A 23,482-nucleotide genomic window follows, 5' to 3' on the forward strand; every position below is an offset into this window, starting at 1 on the left:
GGACCCTTTTCTCCTTTTACCCAGGACACTTCCTAGGTGACCCAAGACACCTCTCAGATTCCTTTCACTCACTGTGCACTCACAGCTACCACTCGAATTTTAGAGAATTCAAACTCATACACTCATGTGTGAATTTAAGAGAATTCACAATCTCACCCCAAAACCAATTACAACACAAAGACACATTCTAACACATAAATGGAAAGCTACACATGAAACCCGAAATCAAAATGATAAAGCTTTAATCCTTTGGTAAACTTACTCTTAAGCACTAAGTGGTTTTCATGCTTAAAACTCTCCTTTTGCTTTGCTGAATTACTTCTGTATTTATAGAGGTTCCTCAGCTCACAAAATAAGTTTTTCGTAAATAAGATAAGTTAAAAAGAAATCTAATCTTATCTCTTTAAAACCGAAACTAAAACAGATTTAATTTCGCTTTATTTAAAAACCAAATCTTATCAAATTCGTTTTAATTAAAAGATAGAATTTTATAAAAAAGATAAAACCGAGTTAAATCAGATTTTAAGGATAAAATCAAATAAATACTTTTTCATAAAACTTATAATTATCTTTTACAAATTGATTAGTTTGCCAAGCCTTATCTGATTTCTATTAAGTTTCATACATAACAACAATGAATATGTTTACATCAACCTACAAAACAAACTTATCTTTTATACAACTATAAGTTATGAAGTCCATCTTTTTCGATTGATATCTCGATCTTTGCACTGATCCTTGGTTGTTGAGGCTTGCCCCAGCATTAGACCGGAATCAGGTCGTTACAACCCGTTTTGAAGTTCCTGTTAAGAAACTTCAGAAAGTTCCATTTCTGGAACACTTCTTCTGTCTTTACTTGTCCTCATGAATCTTCTAAAGTTCATTTGTCTCAGTTCCTACTTCAGCCAACGCTTACTGAACCTGCAAACATCACAACACTAGAAAATACTTATTAAAAGGAAGTTTGCTCAATTCTTAACATCATCATCAAAACCTCATAAGGGTCAACAATTATTTTTTTAAGGTGATCGAAGTGAACATGTCTTACTCATTACACATCCTAGAATAATACGGACGTAATAATTTTAATCGGGTGTCATCATAAAAATCTTACTTGTATTACGGGTATAATAATTAAAGTAATAATAATTTATCGTAACTTTATACAAATCTATATTGCAACGGTGGCAAATTTGCACATCACCTACGTGTCAAATCTATTATAGCATTGCTGTCATTTTTTTGTTAGTTCCCTTATTCATAAACTTTGTTCTCATCTTTTCTTCTTCTCTAGTTATTCATAGTTCATACATCTTCATACATACACCATACTTCCCACCTCAAAATTCACAAGAAAAATGGATACTCAAACTCTTAAGCAAAGGACTACTAGATACGAACCCACCACCGCGAACGACGAAAGCGTTCGAGGGGCAGGGCAGAAGATGAAGAGAACCATGGCAAAACGCGGTCTTAAATCATTGAGTATAGCACTAACAATCCCAGTGATTCTAACCCTTACAAACATCTACATGTTTGGTACAAGTGACAACTACAAGTTGTTCAACAGACCTAATTGGGTACCTCCAATATGGGCTCTGCACATGGCTTGTTTGGTTTCAGCTTCCTTATTGGGCCTTTGTGGGTGGCTCGTTTGGGCTGAAGGCGGGTTTCATAAGAACCCGAATACAGCCGGGTTATATTTTGGTCAGTTTGGGTTGAGTCTCCTTTGGGATCCCTTGATGTTTAAGCTTGGCGCGAACTGGGCTGGTTTGTTGGTTGCAGTCGGAGTTTGTTATGGTTTGTATCAGTGTTACAGGGCGTTTAAACAAGTGAGCGATATCGCCGCCGATTTAGTTCTCCCGTGCTTGGGATGGTCTGCACTTCTTGGATTTATAAGCCTTAAGTTTATGCTGAACTAAAATTATTGGTGTAATATGAATCTGTTGTTGAATGTCTGTAGATATAATGCTCTTTCCCAACCATTTTGGTGTTTTTTAAACGTGTTTCTTCTTATCTTTTTACCTTTCTTTTGCTTTATAGTTACTCGTATTTGCTTATTATGTGTGTTAATGTTTGTATGTGATTATAAAATAAAAAATAAAAATAAAAAAAAGTTTGTATGTACTTCGTATTAATTATTTTCAAGTTTGATAAAGTTTCTTAATATTACAGAAACAAAGTTTAAATATATTTGGTTGCTGCCTTTGCTGCTGTACTAATACTCAAAGAATTTCAGCATCTGCAAAACAATCTTTAAGGGGTACACTAGATTGAAACTAGAGACAAAAAATTATATTAAATGTAAGTTGTACACTTTTTGGCATTTGAGATGTTTAAAGAATATTTTCAGTTATCTAAGGCGGTCTATTTAAAAATTCATATTGATTGGGGACGTATCTCAGCCGTACCCGTCCCCGTCCCGTTTCCAGCGTACCCGTGCATCATTGGTACATAATCCATCTTTGCACGAACTCCGTATAATGTATAGATGCAAATAAGGTTAAGGCTACCATTAGAAATCCATAGAGGTCGTTTACGACAAATGACCCTAAATCTACCATATGTTACTAGTACAAGGCCACTATTGAAAATTTCCCTAAATATTCAAATCAAATGCTTGTTATCATATGGAACACATGTAAAATTCAATAATTTTTCTTAGACTCATATGGCATCAAATGACAGGAAGGCAAGCCTATATAAGATTTAAGCCAATGATTAAGCACACCATTATATAAGAATAGACCTGTGGAGGCCAAGAGCTCTGAAAATAAACAAGCTAGTTACCCACTTACCCTTCCACTTCGGACATCAGCAGTTGCAAGTGGTTTAATCCAAGCATTATCTGATCCCATTGGCTAAAGTCTCTCATGAGTCTCCCTTACCACAATACCACCTCATTTATAACACAACGAACAGGCCAGCTCTTCCAAGCAGTTTCCAACAGTGTTACACGTCCGTTTCACCCTACTGTTATACTACTAAGCAATAAAACATAAATCACTTATCTCTTGATGCGTGAACCAAAGTGACAATAGCCGCGTCGTGGAGAACCACTGACCTAAAAGACGATTCCGCGCTACCTCCCGGTGCAGTAGACTAGAAGCGGTCGCCCTCCAGGATAAGCACGGCGCCGGAGTTTATGTGCACTCACAAACCCGACTGGAACTCAAAATACTTGCCCAGAAAACAGAAGAGGAAAAACTCGAGTTTAGATAATATTTTAGAGAAGAGAGAAGACTGTTGAGTTGTGTGTTTTTGACAGGGAAAAGCAACAAGTATATATAGGCAGTAGAAGGGAGACATGAAACGTAAAATGAGGGACAAATCTGGCTAAGAAAACGACCAGATTAATTCAACCAGTCAACAACGGAAGCAAGAAACAAGGAATTAATCAGTCAGCTACAATCAAGGGATCAATAACTGACTTAATTCCGTAATCGGGCCCACGCCCGCGCATTCCCCAAGACCCAAGTCCCGAGGCCCGAGCCCGACCCGGAAATCAGTGTGGAGTAACACTTACCTCCCACTCACTCAACTAAGTAGTGTTAAAACACTACAATATAAAAACAAGGAAAAACCTTTCCCCCCAATCAGTGTGGGATTTTCCCCTTTTATTTGTTTTTCTCTCTCTCTTGTTTTTCCCTAACTTTCTTATTTTATATCAAGAACTTCCAACACCTACATCCACAGAAAACTTGAAAAATCAGTTATCATATCCAAATTAGCAATGCAATCATAAATAAAAGTTATAATATGGGAATTGGGAAAATGCCTCAAAGGCCATACTCTATATATATACTCCATAATCAAATTAAAAACACAACACCTACAATTTGAAGACAAGCATCAAATACATGTCAAATGAATTCAAGCAGCCAAACAGGGCAATTTTGATTTACAAATGATTATTAATTCCTAAATTGATTGATGAATTTTTTTTTTTATAATAAGAGAAATTAATAGAATTCGAGCACCCAGATTTCCAGAAGGCCAGAAAGATGAACATCAAGCTAATTTGAAAAATTAGTAAACAGGATGGGTTGGTGCCCATTTTCAACCAAGGTGGATGGAAAATGGATGTTTGCTACTTCTAGGAGCTTATTGGTGTATCTGGCATTTTACACATTTGTTCTATGAAACAAAGAGCTTCTCCTGCTTCGTTAACCAGCAATGGAAAGACTCTGATCTGCAACTTTAGTTGAAGCATTGGATTGTCAATAATGATGGTTTTGAGAGTAGTTATCTTTCACATTATCAGTTATACTCTTATCAGCTGTTCAACACATAAGACTTTGATTTATGATAACTACTACCAAAACTGGCCTATTTGTTCCACTGTGAACATGTGTAATTGTGTTATCATGTGAGGTGGTATTGTGGTAAGGTAGGCTCATGAGAGACTTTAACCAATGGGCGGTGTTAGTAAGGCTGGTTCCGTCGCACAGATGTTTGGGTTAAACCACTTGCAACTGTTGATGTACGAAGTGGAAGGGTAAGTGGGTAACTAGTTTGGATATTTTCAGGGCTCTTGACCTCCACTGGTCTGTGTCAAATTCAGTACAACGTTTATATCATTGTATAGTCTGGTAGACACAAACATATATTCTGGCATTTCAATGAATGATTATGATCACTGGTTTCTTGGGTCTTCTTTGTATAAATATGTTCTTTTCAGTCAGCTAGTGATAAATGCAATGCTTAATCATTGGCTTAAATCTTATATATGCTTTCCTTCTGTCATTTAATAGCATTTTTTAGACTTAGTGGTGTATTTGTAAAAATTTTCAATATGCCTTAGGAGTCTAAGAAAAATTAGTGAATGCTACCATGTGTCCCATATGAAAACACACATTTGGTATAAATTTTTGGGGAAATTCTCTATGTTGGTCCTGTGCGGGTAACATAAATTACATTATATGGAGTATTAGATTGAATGAAATTTATAGATGTGCTATTAAAATAAGTCAGTTTGATTTGTACGAGTCAAGAAATTTACTACTAAGACTGGCTTGGGTCAGTTAGGTGAATATGAATTCAAGGCTGAAAGTCCTATGCTCCAAACCAAACATGGTGAATATTGAATGTTTACTTTGCTTGATCTGATTGTTTGAAAGCGTAGGTCCTGTAAACATACTACGTAGTATCATCTAGGGTAAATTATTTCTCTTTATATCCATAATAGATGATTGCCCTCTCCCTCTCCTGTAATACTCTATTAATCAGAACTCCTGTTTGATCAGTAGGAATCCCATTGATTCAAACTCAAGTAAAACCATTCGGAATGGAGTGCAAAGCCCACTTCATTTGCTGTATAAAATGCATAGAGAGCGTAGGATGACAGGGAAATTGTAGTCAACTAGTCACCCATAAATCCATTATGCTACGTAACATAATATAAATTTCAAGTAGTGCATACCACAGTGAACTACAAAGGACTGAAAGGAGAAGTGAGGAATCTGAAGCTGAAAAATGTTGATCATGTGAGATGTGGGGAAGGTGAGGAAATGGCTGCCCATATGGCACTGTTATGCAGGGAGACTAAATTGATGTGGCGCACTGTTATAGCAGCTGTTTTGTTTTGCATCAAGTATGCTTATGACGCGGGGTTTTGTTCTTTAGAGGTGGAATCTGATTGCTTCAACCTGGTTAATATGCTATGGGGAAAGGCAAAACAACTCTCAGCAACTCAAGTGATTGTGAATGACATTTTAGCTCTGCTTCAGAATTTTTATTTTTGCTCTTTTTGTTATGTTAGTAACAAATTGGCCCATTCCATGCCCAAAGCAGCTTTTATATAATCTTCCGTTGCTCGTTTGTCAAAAAAAAAAAAAAAAAAAATCAAGTAATGGAGGTAGTTGTCTTTTGAGACAAACAAAAAATGCATCAATGCATAAATTTCTTTCACTGATTTATGAATATGAGGAAATACAATACATGCTAATTTGAGAATTATCTACAGCTTTTTTTTTTTCCTCAAAAAAAAAAATCTACAGCTTTTTTTTTTCCCTATGTATTACATTCTAAAAGACTTATTATTCCTTGACAAACAACAATACTAATAACACCTGCATATTTGCAGTAAAATATCATGTAAATGCTAGACAAATCCTGTATTACACACTGTACTACTACTCCTATATACACTCATGACTAGCATAAAAAATATATATATATATATATACACTTATGACTTTCTATTAAAATTCTCAGCAACTAGTCACCAATTAGAACCACACACGTTAATGCGTTATGCCCTATACCCCACTAAAATTATTATGAGACAATTATTCATGTTTGCTTTGCTTAATCAATGTTAAAATAGGTGAAGGTGCTAATATAGGTGAGCTGTTTTGATTAAGTATAGCAAAGTAATTAGAAGCAAGTACTCTCGGTGAAGAGAAAACAAAACTCGGTACTCTGTACTACTACCCGGTTTGCTGCCCGGTCTGGGTGGTACTCGCCCGACCGGGCGCGAGGGTAGTTCTGGGACAAAGGTCTGCCGCCCGGTCAGGGCCACACCGCCCGACCGGGCGTGAGAACGGAGAAGAATTGCGAAGGCTTGTTGTCAGTTTTGCGGCAGTTACTTCGTATTTCTTAGGAAAATTTGCGAGGAAGGTCCTTATATGAGGTTGATCTTGTGTGGAAGGTCCTTTTATGAAAAAGATGGCATGGAAGGTCCTTATATGAACTTTTGGTTGCGAGGAGGGTCCGTTGACCGAACTCCGACATTGACCAAAATTTTCCGGCCACTTAAAATCACGTACGTGCTTAGCACGTGACCACTTAACTCCCCCCTTTTTTTTCTTTCTTTCCCTTCCTTTCTCACGATTTTCCCTCTTTCCCCTCATTTCTCCCTCCTTCAAACCTTTTAAACTCCTCTGATGTGACTTGTAGCTAACCATTAATGGCGAATTAATGGTGAATTATGAGTGTGGTTGGCGATTAACTCCAAAAGGTAAGACTTTAACTTTCTCCCTCTTCTGTCATTTTCATAGTAGTAAAAAGTACCAATTTTTTTGTTCTACAAATACAATATCTTTGTTAAACTTAAAAAATGAAAAACGTAAAGCAAATTGAAAAAGAATTCTCACCTTAATTGATTCGCTTGTTGATTATAGGTTGTGTTTGCCCTTCAATTGTGATTCGAAAGATAAGAATTTAAGTTTTGTGAGCTTCAACTGCTGAATTTAGGGTTTGAAGGAGGGAGAAATGAGGGGAAAGAGGGAAAATCGTGAGAAAGGAAGGGAAAGAAAAAGAAAAATAAATAAAAAAAAAAGAGGGAGTTAAGTGGTCACGTGCTAAGCACGTGATTTTAAGTGGCCGGAAAATTTTGGTCAACGTCGGAGTTCGGTCAACGGACCCTCCTCGCAACCAAAAGTTCATATAAGGACCTTCCATGCCACCTTTTTCATAAAAGGACCTTCCACACAAGGTCGACCTCATATAAGGACCTTCCTCGCAAATTTCCCTATTTCTTAATAAGCTATTTGCTGGGGTTTGGTTGTTTGGTCAGTTACTTTGTAGTTTTTGGCCAGTCAGTTTGTGACTTTTGGCTTGATTAAATTGCTTCGAATATGTGTAATGTTAGCATATGATGAAAGTAGCAGAGAATGGAGAAGCAAGTCAGTTTCTTCGTGACTTTGTTATGACTCCATTTTCTTAGTTATGACTTATGCAAAGGTTCTCTAATTATCATTATCACATATACTTATTTGCATTGTATTGTAATCATCCTACTTGTGATTGCAACGGTTCTTCGTTGTATCTTCTGAGTAAATTTCCGTGATACCCGGTTGTAGTATAGGGTCGGAATTATATTTTTGGGAAAGTGATCCCGTTTACGCCTCGAATATTTTTATGTTTTACTTTGTTTGCTTTCTTTGTGATCCTTGTTAACCACAAATTCCCCAACAATATTTACTCCTTAATGTCCTTATATATTTATATTAGAAGAGAAACTACTTAGATTGTGTTTGGACGAAGTCAGAGATTTGTAGTTGCGTCTGAAGACAATTATGATGCAGAAGCACTATGATAGGACAAAGAGCAAAATTATATTTACATTTCATGATTACACTAGGTTTTAGGACAGATATAGCTCCTTGATCCTTCAAATAATTGTTTTGTCCAATACAAATAATATAATGGAAGGATGTAAACTACATCAGATCTTAATCCTCCATTTTTGTCTGATTGGAGAATATAGATAGGTGGGTAGCAATTTCAAAAAAAGAAATTCTTTGCTCAAAAACCTAACTTGCCATAGAGAGCTTTAGTGGTGAGGCTTATGCATATCCTCTTAATTTGGTTTCGAGTATTTATGAAACTTGAAATAACAGCTAAACATACATATGCTACACTAATTGCAGTACGTGTTATATATGAATTTTCTTAATATTCACTGCAGCTGTTGTTTAAGGTTGGGATATCTCTCTAGTATGCAAAGGAAGGAGGTTTTTCGTAGGTGGTTGAGAAACTTTCTGGCATAACCTTGCCCAATGAAAAACCAGTCCTAGTCCTGTTATGGCATACATGGGATAGAGAGTGTAGTGTTGGGCTGAGCTAGGGAAGAGGAGGGACCCTAGAGATGTCAATGTCAGTACCCCAAATATGATCATCACTTCTTGATAAACCTCTTGATAAGGCTTAGTGGTTATTGGTGATGATGGTAAGGATATTGTTGGGGGTAGAGGTGGTGATGGCGTAGACATCAATGATGGTGGTGGCTGCGATGATGAAGATGACGGTGCTGGGGGAGAGGATGACAAAGAGGTTGTGAATGGTGGAGATGGTTTTAAGCAAGCAGCATAAGCCCAAGAATATAGCAAAAGCCAAACAGTAGAGAGTAGAATGGTGTAAGGATTGGTAGAAAAGGGGGAAATTGCATGATCTCCTTGACTTTTCAACTGAAGCAAGCTAAGAAAGAAAGAAGGTAGCTATGAAGATAAAGATAGTGTTTATGGCTTTTGGATTGAACGTTTTCGGCTCAATAATAGGTGGTGGTTGTTGATGGACGTTGTTGGGAGTCATGTAAAAGTTGCAAATTACAGTCTGCTGAAAATTTGGTCGGTCTAGAGCACTTGTTTGCTCCATAATAGGTGGGGTGGTATTATGCGGGTTTAATGATTGGGGGATTTTGTAGGTTGTGTACAGATCGGGTGGGATCTTATAGGTTGTGTACCAGATTTGGAGGGAATTTTTGGGTACTTTACTGGCATACTTAACTACTCCGTACTTATTAATTCGAAAAAGTCAAGTTGAAAAATGGCAATGTTTTTGTAATTTCGAATCTTCCACAAAACCGCCAAAGGTGAAGGAAATAGCGGATGCGCTTGCAAACTCCACAAAATGACAAATCTGCACCGCCAGTGGCGGATCCACGTTGGGGGCACGTGCTACCCCAAAAAAAAAAAAAAGAATGGTTTTATGAAAAAAGTGTTCATTAAAATTAGATTACAATCCATAAGTATTTATGTTAACTACCTTCAGCATTGCTTCAGTGGTAGAGGGTTGTAAAGAGAGTCATATACTTTTTTAAGGTCAAGGGTTCGAGACCTCTTAGCAGTTTTTTTTTGGGTTATTCTATACAGTGCCCCTGAGGTATTGACTTTTCCAAGCTGTGCCCACCCATTTTCAAAATTCTACACTGTACCCTCAAGTTACCTTTAGCGTCTACGATGTAACCCTATCTTAATCCCTCCGTTAAATTTCCGTTAACTTCAAAATAAATAAATTAAAAAAAAAACAAAAAAAAACCCAAACACCTCTCTCTCCTCCCTCACGACTACCCACCACTACACCTCCACCGCACCACCACCGCACCACTGCCGCACCCCCAGCCGCACCACCAAGCCGTGCGCGCTCCTCTCTTCTCGACCCACCACCGCGCGCGTCACCCTCCTCTCTCCTCTCTCAATCGAGCCACGCTCCTCTCTCCTCGACCCACCAGCCGCACCACCGCGCGCGACAGCCCAAATTTCGTTCTTCATGCCCAAATTTTCGACCAATTGAACTATATTCTTGCAGATTTTTATTGGAAAAATCAATTAAAACAAGTTTTGTGAATTGAATCTCAATCTAATTGAACCAAAATTGATGATTTAACAATTAAAATCAAATTGGGGAAAAAAATTAGGGTTTTCTATTATTTTGAACCAAATTCTTTGATTTCAAAACAATAACAACAATTAACAACTTAATTTTGCAATTAGAATCCAATGAAATAAAAGCCCTAAACCAATTTGTCAAAATTTCACTTCGAATTCGAATTCCTCCATTGCCTTGTCCAATAGTTTTTTTGGTGGTGCACTAGGTGGTGACGCGCGGTGGTGGGTCGAGGAGAGAGGAGCGCGGCTCGGTGGTGCGGCTGGGGGTGCGGCGGTGGTGCGGCTGGAGGTGCAGCGGTGGTGCGGCTGGAGGTGTAGTGGTGGCTGGTGGGTAGTTGTGAGGGAGGAGAGAGGTGTTTATGGTTTTTTGTTGTTTTTTAATTTTTTTTTTTAAGTTAACGGAAAGTTAACTTAAGTTAACGGAGGGATTAGGGCAGGGTTACATCGTAGACACTAAAGATACTTCGGGGGTACAGTGTAGAATTTTGAAAATGGATGGGCACAACTTAGAAAAGTCAATACCTCAGGGGCACTGTATAGAAAAACCCTTTTTTTTTTAAAAAAAAAAAAAAAAAAAAAAAAAAAAAAAAAAAGACCCAAATGAATGTCCACTTTCCTCTACTTTCATCAACACAAGGATAAGCTAGTACTATGTTTCCAAGATATATTTTTTTTTCCTTTTAATTTTTACACCTTTTATAAACAATCCTTATATTAATTTCATTATATAATATTTATTGCATTATATTTGGCCGTTATTATATCTTGTTTATATTAGTATGAAAATTTGATGACATTCTTCTCAATTTCATTATATAATATTTATTGCATTTATTTGGCCATTATTATATCTTGTTTATATTAGTATGAAAATTTATCCTAAAATTAATATAAAAACATACTCCATCTATGTTTAAGTAAATGAAATGTTTTGACTTTTAACACAAATAATCTAATTCACTCTGACTAATGTTTGTGATTTATACATTAGAATATATATTCATGTGGATATTTGTTGGAATCGTCTCAACGAAAAATTTATTAATATTCAATTGTTATAATTTTTATTATTAAAGATATTTTCAGTTAAAATTTACATTAGCATACGTGCACAAGGGAAATTTATAACAAAGTTTTATGTAAATATTCATATGCAACTTTGACTTACAAAATAAAATAATAAATAGGTGAAAATTTTATCATAGTATAATCGATATCTAGAATTTAAATTGTTTGTAAAAAACATAAAAATAAAAAAATAAAAAATAAAAAAAATAAAAAAACTTGTCAAGATAAATGGTTGAATTTGATTGTTAATTATAATACGACTACACAACGCTTATATCCAAAATTAAACATAATTTGTTTGGCTGATTATATAATAATGTGTTACACCAATGTTATATTTTTTTAATTGTCCGGTGCTACTGCTACCCCTAGTTAGGATTCCTGAATCCGCCACTGTACACCGCTCAGTACAAAAGTCAAATGAATGCAGTCGACCTGTGCCTTTTGTTTAGAGAGAATTCTTTTCGTTGGGAATTAACTTAAGAGTTGTTGTGCCTATTGACAGGGGTGAGCCTAGATCAGATATCCTACACTAGATTGAAACTAGAGACATAAAACTAAATCAAAGGTAAGTTGTACACTTTTTTGGCGTTTGAGATGTTTAAAGAATATTTTCAGTTATCTAAGGCGGTCTATTTAAAAATTCATATTGTATTAATAAGAAATCTAAATATAGGTAAACCAAAGTCTTACGTGTTAATATTTGTTTAATTGAAAAAATTGGTCGAACTAATGCATCATAATTCATACATGCGAAGTGCACAATCAAATTAGTATAGTATTATATCAAAGTATTAAAAAAACCCTAGCCTCCTCTCTCTTCTCTCTCCTAAACTTTAGCCTCCATTGTCAATTTTGAAGGGGCTTTCATCGGATTTCACCGGTAAAAAGCCCCAAATTTTATTTTCTTTCAAGTTTTTTAATTTGTTCTAGGTTATAATAATGTCTCCCTCGAAAGAAAGGGTTTATCTCCTTCAAAAGACAAGATTTTTTCGATCTCCTTCGAAAGACAAGGTTTTTCGGACTCCTTCGAAAGACAAGGTTTTATTTGTGTTTAATTTGGTCTCTGGTTGTGCGGGGTTACTATTGATTATGGCTCGGATTCGAGTTACGGATAAACACAAGAATTTTCTTTCTCACAAAATTGCGAAGCGGCGACGGATCCACTCAAAAAGTTGTATGAGACAACGAACCGAGAATGTACTTCTTTCACAAAAAAAAAAAAAAAATAGTATAGTATTATAAATACCGGAACAGAGAAAATATACTACTGTATTCAAATTCAGCAAATAAAAAGCGGAACAGCTGATAAAAGCAAAACTGATAATGTGAAAGAAAACTATTACCAAAACCATCATTATTGACAATCCAATGCTTCAACTAAAGTTGCAGATCAGTCTTTCCATTGCTCGTTAACGAAGCAGGAGAAGCTCTTTGTTTCATAGAACAAATGTGTAAAATGCCAGATACACCAATAAGCTCCTAGAAGTAGCAAACATCCATTTTCCAGAATTAGTCTCAGTTTCAAGATCACCACCATTAACATGAGAGAAATCGCGCTAAGTGACAGCAAAATTCATATAATGCCTCTTAAGTCTAAACCCGGAATTGTGACAGATATATAGTCAAAAGTAGTGACCTTCAAACAGGAGCAAATTATACTAGGAACTCATCAGTGTCTGCCTACTGGCTATGAGAGGGGTGTTCATGACTAGCTTGATCAACACACATTTTGGCGTGTGTAGTGCCTAAAGCACTAAACCGCGGTGCACCCAAGTGGTAAGAGCTAGGAGCAATTTGCCCAGTGATTGATGTCAGCGCTCATCAAAAAATACCATTCCCATGATCCACTACACAAGTGTTATTGTTCACTTCCCATCTTAAACCCAATGACCGGCATAAAGGTTAACCATGACACCCTATATTTGAATACTTTCCATACCATAACAAACCATTGCAGAAAGAAAAGAAAGGCAAGAAACTCAACATGGATTATGTACATAGATTTCTGAAAGAAGCTAAACATGGATTATATACTCAGATTCCCGGTAACAAACACCGACAAGATCAGTGTTAATACATCAAATTCACTAGATATTTATCAAGCAACAACAGCTGAGAAGAGAACCAAAAAAATATGGTACTTATCTCTTTCAAGTGGTACGAGTATGGTTTCCTAAAAAGGAACAAAAGAATATTATGTACAATCCTAACAAGCACATACACAAACCCTCATACAAAAGCTATGATGTCGTACACAAACATGAAATAAGAGCTGAATGATCACAGATAAGAGAGAGGGATGACCAGCCAGCTCAAGATCATGAGGTCTTCATTGCCTGAATCCCCTGCTTATCTTTAACCTCGTCCAGTTTCAGTGTCTGATCTCGTATTTTCTTAACTCTCCTGCTAGCAAGTGACACATGAGAAAATCCATACATTTTCAAGACCTGGTTATCCCCAAAATTGAACGCTCTCTCCATCTGTTTCAAACATCTTTCCACAGGATAATCACTAATCACTCCACAAGGCTTACAACCCACGAAATGAGTCACCAATGGCCACCTATCATCACCTAAACCCGGATGATAATTCTCAAGCATCTCTTCATATTTATCAACCAAAATCCCCCAATAACCGTGCAAGTAATACGAATTCTCCAAATAAACCTTCTCACCCCACTTCTCCTTATTCTTTGCCAACAAATAAACCATAGCAGATTGATCATCCGCTTCAAAAGGAGGTCGGCCCTTCAACTCCTGAGTAAGAACCTCCCCCGCCTCAACCCTTGTCTTCCCCTTCGGCCCCATTGGAGCCCACGCGTCAAGAAGGTCCAACGACCATTGACAATTCCGAATCAAAAAACTCCCAGTATTCAACCCAATCCAATTCTTCTGTTCGAAAACCATCTCTTTCCAACCATGCATAATCAAATTATAACCCTCATACCTCTCCCATGGCAACTCAAATTCCATATCAGTAAACATAGCATCACTATCCATCCACCAAAGAAACTCGATTTCGGGGTTTCCCAACAACAGAGTCCTAATCAACGGAAATTTCGACCAAAACCCGGACATTTCAGCATCCAACAATGCCATACTATAGAAAATCTCAATCCCATGTAATCTACAATAATCAATCTTATTCTTTATCGACTTCAACAAGTAATAATCACCTACAGGACTCTCACACGGTTTTGGAGACGAACCAGTTACTAACAAAACCCTAGGTTTCTTCTTCTCCCCAATAAAATTGGGCATTTCTGGGTGTTTTTTCAACCAGTTCTCTCTCCTCCCATCCCAATTAACAACCTTAGGACCCAATTTATAAGGCAATAATCCAGAAGACGAAGATAATTCAACATCAACACCATTATCATCACCATAATAAAACTTCTTGTAATCAAAATTAGCGTAATTAAACGAATTCGAATTCGAAGAAGACGATGATTTTACCTCTTCAAGAAGATGATGAGGTTCAGCAAGCTTACGAGATGAGAAATGGTTGCGAATTTCGATGAAATCTTGCTCTGGAGTTCCGAATTTTCCGGCCCCAATTGTGCCGCGAAGAACGATGATGGTGAGAAGAAGGCAGAGGAAGGTGACATTGCAATGGCGGAAGAATCTGTAGAGCTGCCTAGCTTTGCGAACTCCTAAGCACTTCTCTAACATTTTTGGAAATTAATGGCGGAAATTCAAGGAATTAGGGACGCCATTAATGGCGGCAAATTGAGAAAATTGGGGATTTTGAAGATGAATTAGGAACCCTAGGACAGAGAAGAGAGGAGAGAAAGTGTGTTGGGAAGAGTGTCGGTGTTTTTGGATGGGAATTTTTGTGTTGTTTATTACGGAGTACAATCTGTAAGAATCATTACATTATTTTATTTAATTTTTTTTTTTTGAAAGACATAACATCTATCTATCTATCTATTAACCTATACTAAACGCGAATCCTTCCATGACACTTGTCATTATGTTGTGAAAAATTTTCCCGCCTTTTTCGTTTTTTTTTTTTTTTTTTTTTTTTTTTTTTTTGCAAAATCTTTTAGTAAACTACTTATACCTTATGTATTTTATTTCCAGTTTGACAACCATATTCCATTTATATTCAAATGAAATATTCGAGAATTTTTTTTATATACTTTATATTTTGTAATATTATTATTAAAAAAATCTATCAACCGTACATTGCACGGGATTTTAACCTAGTTACCTTTTAAAAGAGAAAATACTGAGTAATTTGTTGGACATTTTATTTATTTGGATGGTTGCATTAATTAATTGATTGAGGTAATTAGTGTTAGTGTACTTTCTAAGTTAATGAAGGTGCTACACAAATATAATAACACAAAACACATGGAGTAATTTAGTGGAGGTTATGAGGTACACATGGTGGAATTAAAGAAAAAAGGGTTAGTTGAAGGAAAGGGATTTGACCAAATATTACAACTCATACAAATATCTTTATGTATTCGTGCTTTCTACAAATTAATTTTATTTATTTATTTATGAGTGAATTTATAATACGGAATTTAAGTTTAGTTAGCCAATATTTAATAATATTAGGTTATGTTCACCTTTTTTAAATATGTTGTTACTTATTTCATATCACATCAGAAGAAATAAGTTTAGATTAGATTACATTAGATCAAGAAAAATAAGTTAGATTATTGGATCAAATCGGAAAAAATAAGTTCTGAACACACTTTAACCTTTATTTTATGTGCGATTTTTAACATTTATTTTATGTGCAAATTTTCGTCTATAAATGTACAAGTATTTAATTACGTGATAAAAACAAAAAATATTATAGAAATTACATATTTGTAAAATAATACACATTAATACAATTTTAATAAGACCACATTGTAGGAGTTTATAGGTACTACGCAGCGGAAAAATATGAATCATATTCAATCAAGTACCAATCCCAAGATCACATGCATAACACACAAGACACATAATCATACCTTTGACGCGTGAATTCCACGAAGCTATTCGACAGGCAAATCAGGGAGAGAATAGAGCCCCAAGCGTTGCTCCTCTACTTAGTCCACGAGATTCGAACGAGCCGTCCACCAATACTAGATTGGTCGAGTGATTGAGGAAAACCGCGATCACCACCTTTACAGACAACCGACCATCGCACGAACCACCACCACCGCGACACACCACCGGCGCCTAGGAGGAGGAGAGAGTCGTGAGAGAGAGAGGACTTTGAGAGGGTTGGGTTTCGTGTTTTCTAATTAGGGTTTGATCACACTGATCAGTTAATTCTTTTTTTTTTTTTGCAAACCTAGGCACCTAGTCTATTTATAATCTCATTATAATTAGACTAGGGCACGAAGCCCAAAACTTCCTTGTCCACTCCATATGGCCGGCCACCTAGAGTGATGAGGCCCGTGATGGGCCTCGTCCTCTATTGCTCGATCTAGCCCCTTTGTGTGACCTTATAGGATCCGTCCAATTGGGTTTTGGGCTATTTTACTAGTCCAAAGATCGTTAGTACCTCTAGTTATGGCAAAACGACGACCCAAATGTACGAACTTAATTATCACCATAATTTGATCCAATTATATATCTAGTAATTGCACACGACGAAGACATAACTCCTTCAATCTCCCACTTGTCTGAGACAAGGGTGCAATATTCAAATTCCTTAAGTCAATATATGTGTCGATTTGATAATATGATTGCATCACATGTCGAGATCATATTACTCTACAAATCGTTTCTTGAAGTCTGAGTTAGAATTACAAAACCAAATGATTACTGTGTAATGCATTTGAACGCGGCCACATATTTTCTGAATTCTCCCTCTTCAAGCGGCCATGACACATTTCCTAATTTAATAGGTAGAATCTATCCAATCTTGTGGTAACATGACTCCCACTCAACTTCTGAAATAACCGGGAAACACCCTTTATAATCTCCAGTTACGGCTAGACGTTTGATCTGAGTGTACCACAGTCACAACATCCATTGAATGAAATCAATGTTCCACTCATGTCAAAGGAATCCACTAATATATACGGAAGCTCTATACTTGAACTTCAAAGTAGGTCAATAGTTCGATCATGCATCATTCATGCATATCCAAGTGATTGACCGAGCATCACTATGCCCCTATAGCCCATGAAACTGCGCTATCCAATCAATCTTACATGCTAGTTCTTTTATAGAAATCATTTATGTCCACTTTAATGATCTCGAACTAGGAACTTTAAATAATATATGAATTTTGTTCACCTGTGGGGTTTCAATTCACCAGGTCATCAACCTGATGAGCCCATCAATTCATAATTATTTTGGACATTTTATTTAATTTCCAAAACCATAATTAAATACTCCCTCTGTCCCAGTTTACTTGCAACATTTTGACTGGACACGCTTGTCGATGCATATGTTTGACCGTTGATATCTTTTATTATATAATTATATAAGTTATAAAAAACTTATATTAAAAAACTATACATTAAAATAGACCCAACAACATCTTACATGATTACATTTACTTTCATATACTAGTTAAAAAAGATGGTCAAAGGGAGATGTGTGAATAGTGCAAAAAGTCAAACCGTTGCGAGTAATTTGGGACGGAGGGAGTAAGAGAAATAATAATTTCTATTTTAAACATAATTCTGCAAATTGATGCATTTCTCATGTAATATGTTTTCTCAAAACATATACAACTTAAATTACATAACTTGCTTCAATCCTAAGACTTTAATATGACTCTCATATCTTAGTCCATGGAAGGGGTTTAGTGATTTCTCACTCATAATAAAACTTTACAGAACACGACCTTCCGCTGGTCAATGATCACATAATTGAGGTGATATCTTATATCCTTTTGTTTGGATTTGTGATGTGACTCTGGTTCCTTTGTTCTTGGGCAAAGGTGACCTGTTAGTCACATGACATTCTAATCCGAACTTCCTCTCTAACTATCTTACTATAGTTTAATACACATATTCTGACATTGAGTATGCAACAGTGCTCTGCTTTGAACTCTTCAAGCTCACTGTTCTTTTCCATCCAGACACAAATATGCATTTAGATCACCATCTAGAATCATCTTGCCTGTTTGGAAAACTTGCATTCGTGTAACCTTTTGACAACTTGCTTAAATTACCATTTAACATAATAGCTAGAAGAATTCTTTTAGTGCTTCTCAAGTACTCAAGGATTTGTTCTTGGTAATTCTCCGTATGCTTATTCTGAATTTGCTTGAAAACTATTACATATGCACAAGTCACATGTAACATCTTGCTTTGTACATTTCATGGCACATATAATGAACCTTTTGCAGAAGCACAAGGTACACTATCCATATAACTCAACTCTATTAGCTTTTGAAGGCACTGAGTTTTACTGAGTATAATACCATGAAACATGGGAAGATATCCTATCTTAGAGTATTACTTCATGAACTTGTCGAGATCCTTATCAACATAAGTCTCTCGATTCATTCCAATCATTCTTCAAGATTCACTTCATGGATCTTAAATCCCAATATGTACTCAACATCTCCTAAGTCTCTCATATATAAACAATCTTTCTAACCATTGCTTGATTTATTCAAGCATTGATATATCATTTCATATGAACTGTATGTCAACTACATACTAGACTAAGAAGACCAATTGCTCCCACTAAACTTCTTGTCTCTACAAGAATTCTTTGTTCTACTAAGGAAATCAAACTATTTGATTTTCTAATCAAAACGAATGTTCCAACTCCTTAATGCTTACTTCAATCCATAAATGAATTTCTGAAGTTTGCAAAACTTTCTAGGAATTTCTGGATTTCAAAACTCTTAGGATGTATCATATACATTCTCACCATCAAGAACATTTCATGAAAGTGATTTTGATATCCATTACTAGAATAATCCGAATAGGCTTACCCAACTGATAGGTTTGACCCTATTTGTAACACTATTATGGACTAACACATTTTTACAAACATGGAGTCCATACTGGATTTCATAGCTTTAAGCCATTTCCTGAGTTGGCATTTGTCCAAAGCTTGCTTGTAGGGCATGGATTTTAACCGTTCTAATAAGAAAATTTTAGAATCCACCTTTTCTCAGAATTTCAACAAACTGCATGTTTTGATCCCAAGTAACCTACGATAGGTATGATCGACAATAGAATTATTCTCTTCAACTCTTTGAAGCCTTTCATTCTAGTGGGACGATAGAAGCCTCGCTAGTGGAATTAGCTTTTTTTGACACATGGTTTATCAAATTAGCTGATTTCATATGCCTTCGTCTCTGATGTAGTGTTATCCACATCCATTTGTTGCTCGTCTTGAATCTCATCAAGGTCTAACTTTACTCCCACTTGGCTTTGTAGGAAGACATTCTTTCTATAAACACTAGTAGAAAAATACAAAAAGGCAACCCCTAAATGGCACCGGTTCAGACCAAATCGGTGCCAAAAACCGCCCTAAAAATAGGCGGGATTTTAGACCAAGAGTAATGGCACCGGTTCAGCTCAAACCGGTGCCAAAAATACAAAGGGCACCGGTTTGAACCGATGCCACTGAACCGTCCAATATTATAAAAAAAACGGGTCAATTTTAATACCCTAAGCTTTCCTCTCACTCCGCCTCCCACTTTTTCTTCACTTCCTCACATTTCTGTGGTACACACCATCGGCCTTTATACCTCAAGCTCCCATCTTCGTGAATTTTGAAGTCTATAGCTTTTCCTTGCTTAATTTTCTCACGAATCCTGTCCAACTTTACATCCCCTTCTTGGTTCTGTCGAATCACGTCGAATATTGTTGGTTGGATACTCAGATTCGCAAGAATACCTGCTGGTACTCCCCATTCCACGACTTCTAAATTCAATTTCGCCATTTCTCTACATAACTCATTAGCTACTACTAACGAGTTTAATCCATGACTAGTTTTACGACTTAGAGCATCCGCAACCACATTTGCTTTCCCTTCGTGGTATTGTATGTCTAGATCGTAATCCGTCGTATACTCTAGCCATCTCCTTTAACGAGAGTTCAAATCCTTTTGGGTGAAAATGTACTTTAAGCTCTTGTGGTCTGTGTAAATTCTACATTTCACTCCATACAAATAATGGCGCCAAATTTTCAGTGCAAAAATGATGGCGGCTAATTCCAAATCATGAGTTGGATAGTTTACCTCGTGTGTTTTTAGCTGCCTTGATGTGTATGCAATCACCTTTCCATTTTGCATAAGCACACACCCCAAGCCGTTCTTTGATGCATCACTATATACATCATACAGTCCACTATCATCTGGAAGTGTAAGCACTGGTGCTGTAACTAATTTGTGTTTTAAGAGTTGGAACGCCTCTTCACACTTTTCATCCCATTCGAATTTCTTGTCCTTTTTCATTAGAGTAGTCATAGGTTTAGCAATCTTGGAAAAATCCTTAACAAAACGCCTATAATACCCTGCTAACCCTAAGAAACTTCTCACATCAGATACTGTTTTGGGTGTCGGCCAGCTCTTAACAGCTTCTATTTTGGTTGGGTCTACCTCTACCCCGTCCTTGGACACAAAGTGTCCTAAGAATGCTACCTTCTCCAACCAAAACTCACACTTAGAGAACTTTGCATAAAGATGATTTTCTCTCAATGTTTGCAGAATTGTCCTTAGATGTTCTGCATGCTCTGCTTTGTTCTTTGAATATACCAAAATGTCATCTATGAACACCACTACAAATTTATCCATAAATTGATGAAACACTCTATTCATCAAATCCATAAAGATTGCTGGAGCATTCGTCAATCCGAAAGGCATAACTGTAAATTCATAGTGTCCATATCTTGTCCTAAATGCCGTCTTAGGAATGTCCTCATCGGAAATTCTCAATTGGTGATATCCAGACCTCAAGTCAACTTTCGAAAACACTGTGGCACCCTTTAGTTGGTCAAACAGATCATCTATCCTTGGCAAGGGATACTTATTCTTTATGGTCACCTTATTTAATTCCCTGTAATCAATGCACAGTCTCATGCTTCCATCCTTTTTCTTCACAAATAGAACTGGTGCTCCCCAAGGGGAAGCACTTGGTCTAGTGTACCCTTTGTCCAACAAATCTTGTAACTGATCCTTGAGTTCACTCATTTCTGCAGGTGCCATTCTATATGGTGCCTTGGATATTGGGGCAGTTCCGGGTACCAAATCTATGGTAAAATCGATCGCCCTTTTAGGTGGCATCCCAGGGATCTCTTCCGGAAACACATCTAGAAATTTGTTGACCACTTCTATGTTTTCTGGATTTGCCACCTGCTCGTGGTTCATATCCCTAACGCTGCAGAAATATACTGGATGTCTCTTCTTCATGTACTTTGCTAATTTTAACACTGATATTACCCTTGGACACTTTGTTTTACCATCCATCCAGTAAGTCACTGATTCATTTCCACTTGTGATCATCTTCACTTTCTGTGATCTACAACTAATCTCAGCATTATACTTACTTAGCCAGTCCATCCCTAAGATAAGGTCAAAGTCGCTCAGCCCAAACTCAATAAGATCAGACGGAAATATCTCTCCCTCTATTTCTAAAGGCACATTTCTAAAAGTTTTGGTACAATTCACTACCCCACCTGTCGGGATGGTTATAGGTAAATCTACTGCCTCTATTATTGTTAAGAAGTCCCTAAGTTTTGAAACAATACCCTTAGAAACAAAAGAAAAAGTTGCACCAGAATCAAACAATACTTTAACAGGAATAGAGTTAATAGAAAAAGTACCAGTGATAACATCCTTCGTGGCCTTTGCTTCGTGCCTACTCAAAACATTCAGTTTTCCTGCAGTTCCTCCCTTTTGTTGGCTGTTACCATTGTGGTGTTACTGTTTCTAACCCCATTCTGTTGCGCTCCCTTATTCCCAGAAAAATTGTTGTTGTTCCCCTGGAAATTCTTCTGGTTTCCTCCTGAGTTATAGTTGTTTTGCTTATTTCCATTAGCATTCTTGGAGTAACACTCGTACTCCCTATGCCCCAGTTTGCTGCAAGTGCGACAAGCAACCAAATTGCCTTCACAATCCATCCCAGGGTGATTGTTCCTACATCTCTTGCAGTAGTAAGACCTTCCATTCTTATTATTCCCCTGGTTATTGTTTCTAGTACCTCCATTGTTGCTGCGTCCCCCTTGGCGATTATTGTTCTGGAAATTATTATTGGGGAAATTATTGTTATGGTGGTACTTCTGCTTCTTAAACCCATTCTGGTTTCCCTGTTGGTGTCCTGAAGCTTGTCCTACTTCCTTCCTTTTCTCTCTTCCTTCTATTTCAGCTAACTCTTTCTTCTTCTTTTCCTCAAGAGCATAAAGGTGTGCGGCCCTGCCATACACTTCATCTAGGGTCTCAAATACCTGCCCGCACAGCTTCAACTGCAGATCAGTAGTTAACCCACTCTCAAACTTCCTAGCTTTCGCTTTCTCCGTGGAAACGGATCCTTCAGCAAAACGAGAAAACTCAATAAACTTGGTGTAATATTCTGTAACTGTCATCTTATCCATCCTAAGGTTTGAAAATTCCTCAGCCTTCTGTTTTTGCAAAAAGCTAGGATAGAACTTGTCTATCACTTTTTCTTGGAATTTGGTCCAGTTGAACCCAGGTAACGCTCTAATGGTAGCCTCGTTTTGTTGCCACCAAAGGTCAGCTTCACCCCTCAGATAGTAGGTAGCATATCCTACTTTGGAGTTTTTAGGACACCCCACAGCTCCAAACAGTTTCTCAAATTCCCTTAACCAGTTTTCCAACACCACAGGATCAGGCTCGCCCTGATAGGTTGGTGGCTTGCTTTGCGCCACCTTTTTAAATAGCTCCCCTTGAGCATCCCCATTACCAGTTGAGTTCCTTGCAATTGTTGGGCAACCGCTGCCAATTGTCTTACTACATCATTCAAATCATTTCCACCACTACCTGAACTTCGTCCTCCTGCCATTTGGTTTCTCCTGAATATAGGACAAGGATAACTATTAGAATTGGCTAGGTTTAGCTCTCAAGACGAACACCCATATATATTTTAACAACTCTTTCGAACATTTACAGTAAAATGTGAAGCTAACAATTTGGGATAGCGATTGCTAAAATTTCCCTTAATGTAGCTTTATCAATCAATAATGATTGCTAACCAACCATCAATTAATAATGCATCACAATAAATATAAAAATAATTCCCTTGGACGTTTGGTTTATAGTTGTTTGTTGGAGATAAGTTGATTGGAATGGTGATTAGCATTTCGATAATTGCCTGAAATCAAAAAGTGCTTAAAAATCGTATTTAGAGGCTGAATTTGG

At 36.9% G+C, this 23,482-nt stretch overlaps 1 protein-coding gene, 1 long non-coding RNA gene and 1 pseudogene across 2 annotated transcripts; 1 reads left to right on the forward strand and 2 right to left on the reverse strand.

The window, feature by feature from the left end:
* Nucleotides 1-746: 746 nt before the first annotated feature.
* Nucleotides 747-7,759, reverse strand: LOC145615157 (uncharacterized). Its single transcript, XR_014107240.1, has 3 exons — nt 7,098-7,759; nt 2,799-3,684; nt 747-921 (listed from the first exon to the last, which is right to left on the reverse strand). It is a non-coding gene; the product is annotated as an uncharacterized LOC145615157 (long non-coding RNA).
* LOC145615146 (translocator protein homolog) lies at nt 1,325-2,024 on the forward strand. Its single transcript, XM_081670221.1, has one exon. It carries the CDS (start codon nt 1,359-1,361, stop codon nt 1,920-1,922), a length of 564 nt encoding a protein of 187 aa, XP_081526347.1. The 5' UTR covers nt 1,325-1,358; the 3' UTR covers nt 1,923-2,024.
* A 5,399-nt stretch (nt 7,760-13,158) lies between the features above and the next one.
* LOC145615165 (xyloglucan 6-xylosyltransferase 2 pseudogene) lies at nt 13,159-15,011 on the reverse strand (annotated as a pseudogene).
* Between the last annotated feature and the right edge of the window lie 8,471 nt (nt 15,012-23,482).

The sequence above is a fragment of the Chenopodium album genome, chromosome 3, assembly GCF_948465745.1.
Source record: "Chenopodium album chromosome 3, dcCheAlbu1.1, whole genome shotgun sequence".
In the NCBI taxonomy this organism is placed as follows: Eukaryota; Viridiplantae; Streptophyta; class Magnoliopsida; order Caryophyllales; family Amaranthaceae; genus Chenopodium; species Chenopodium album.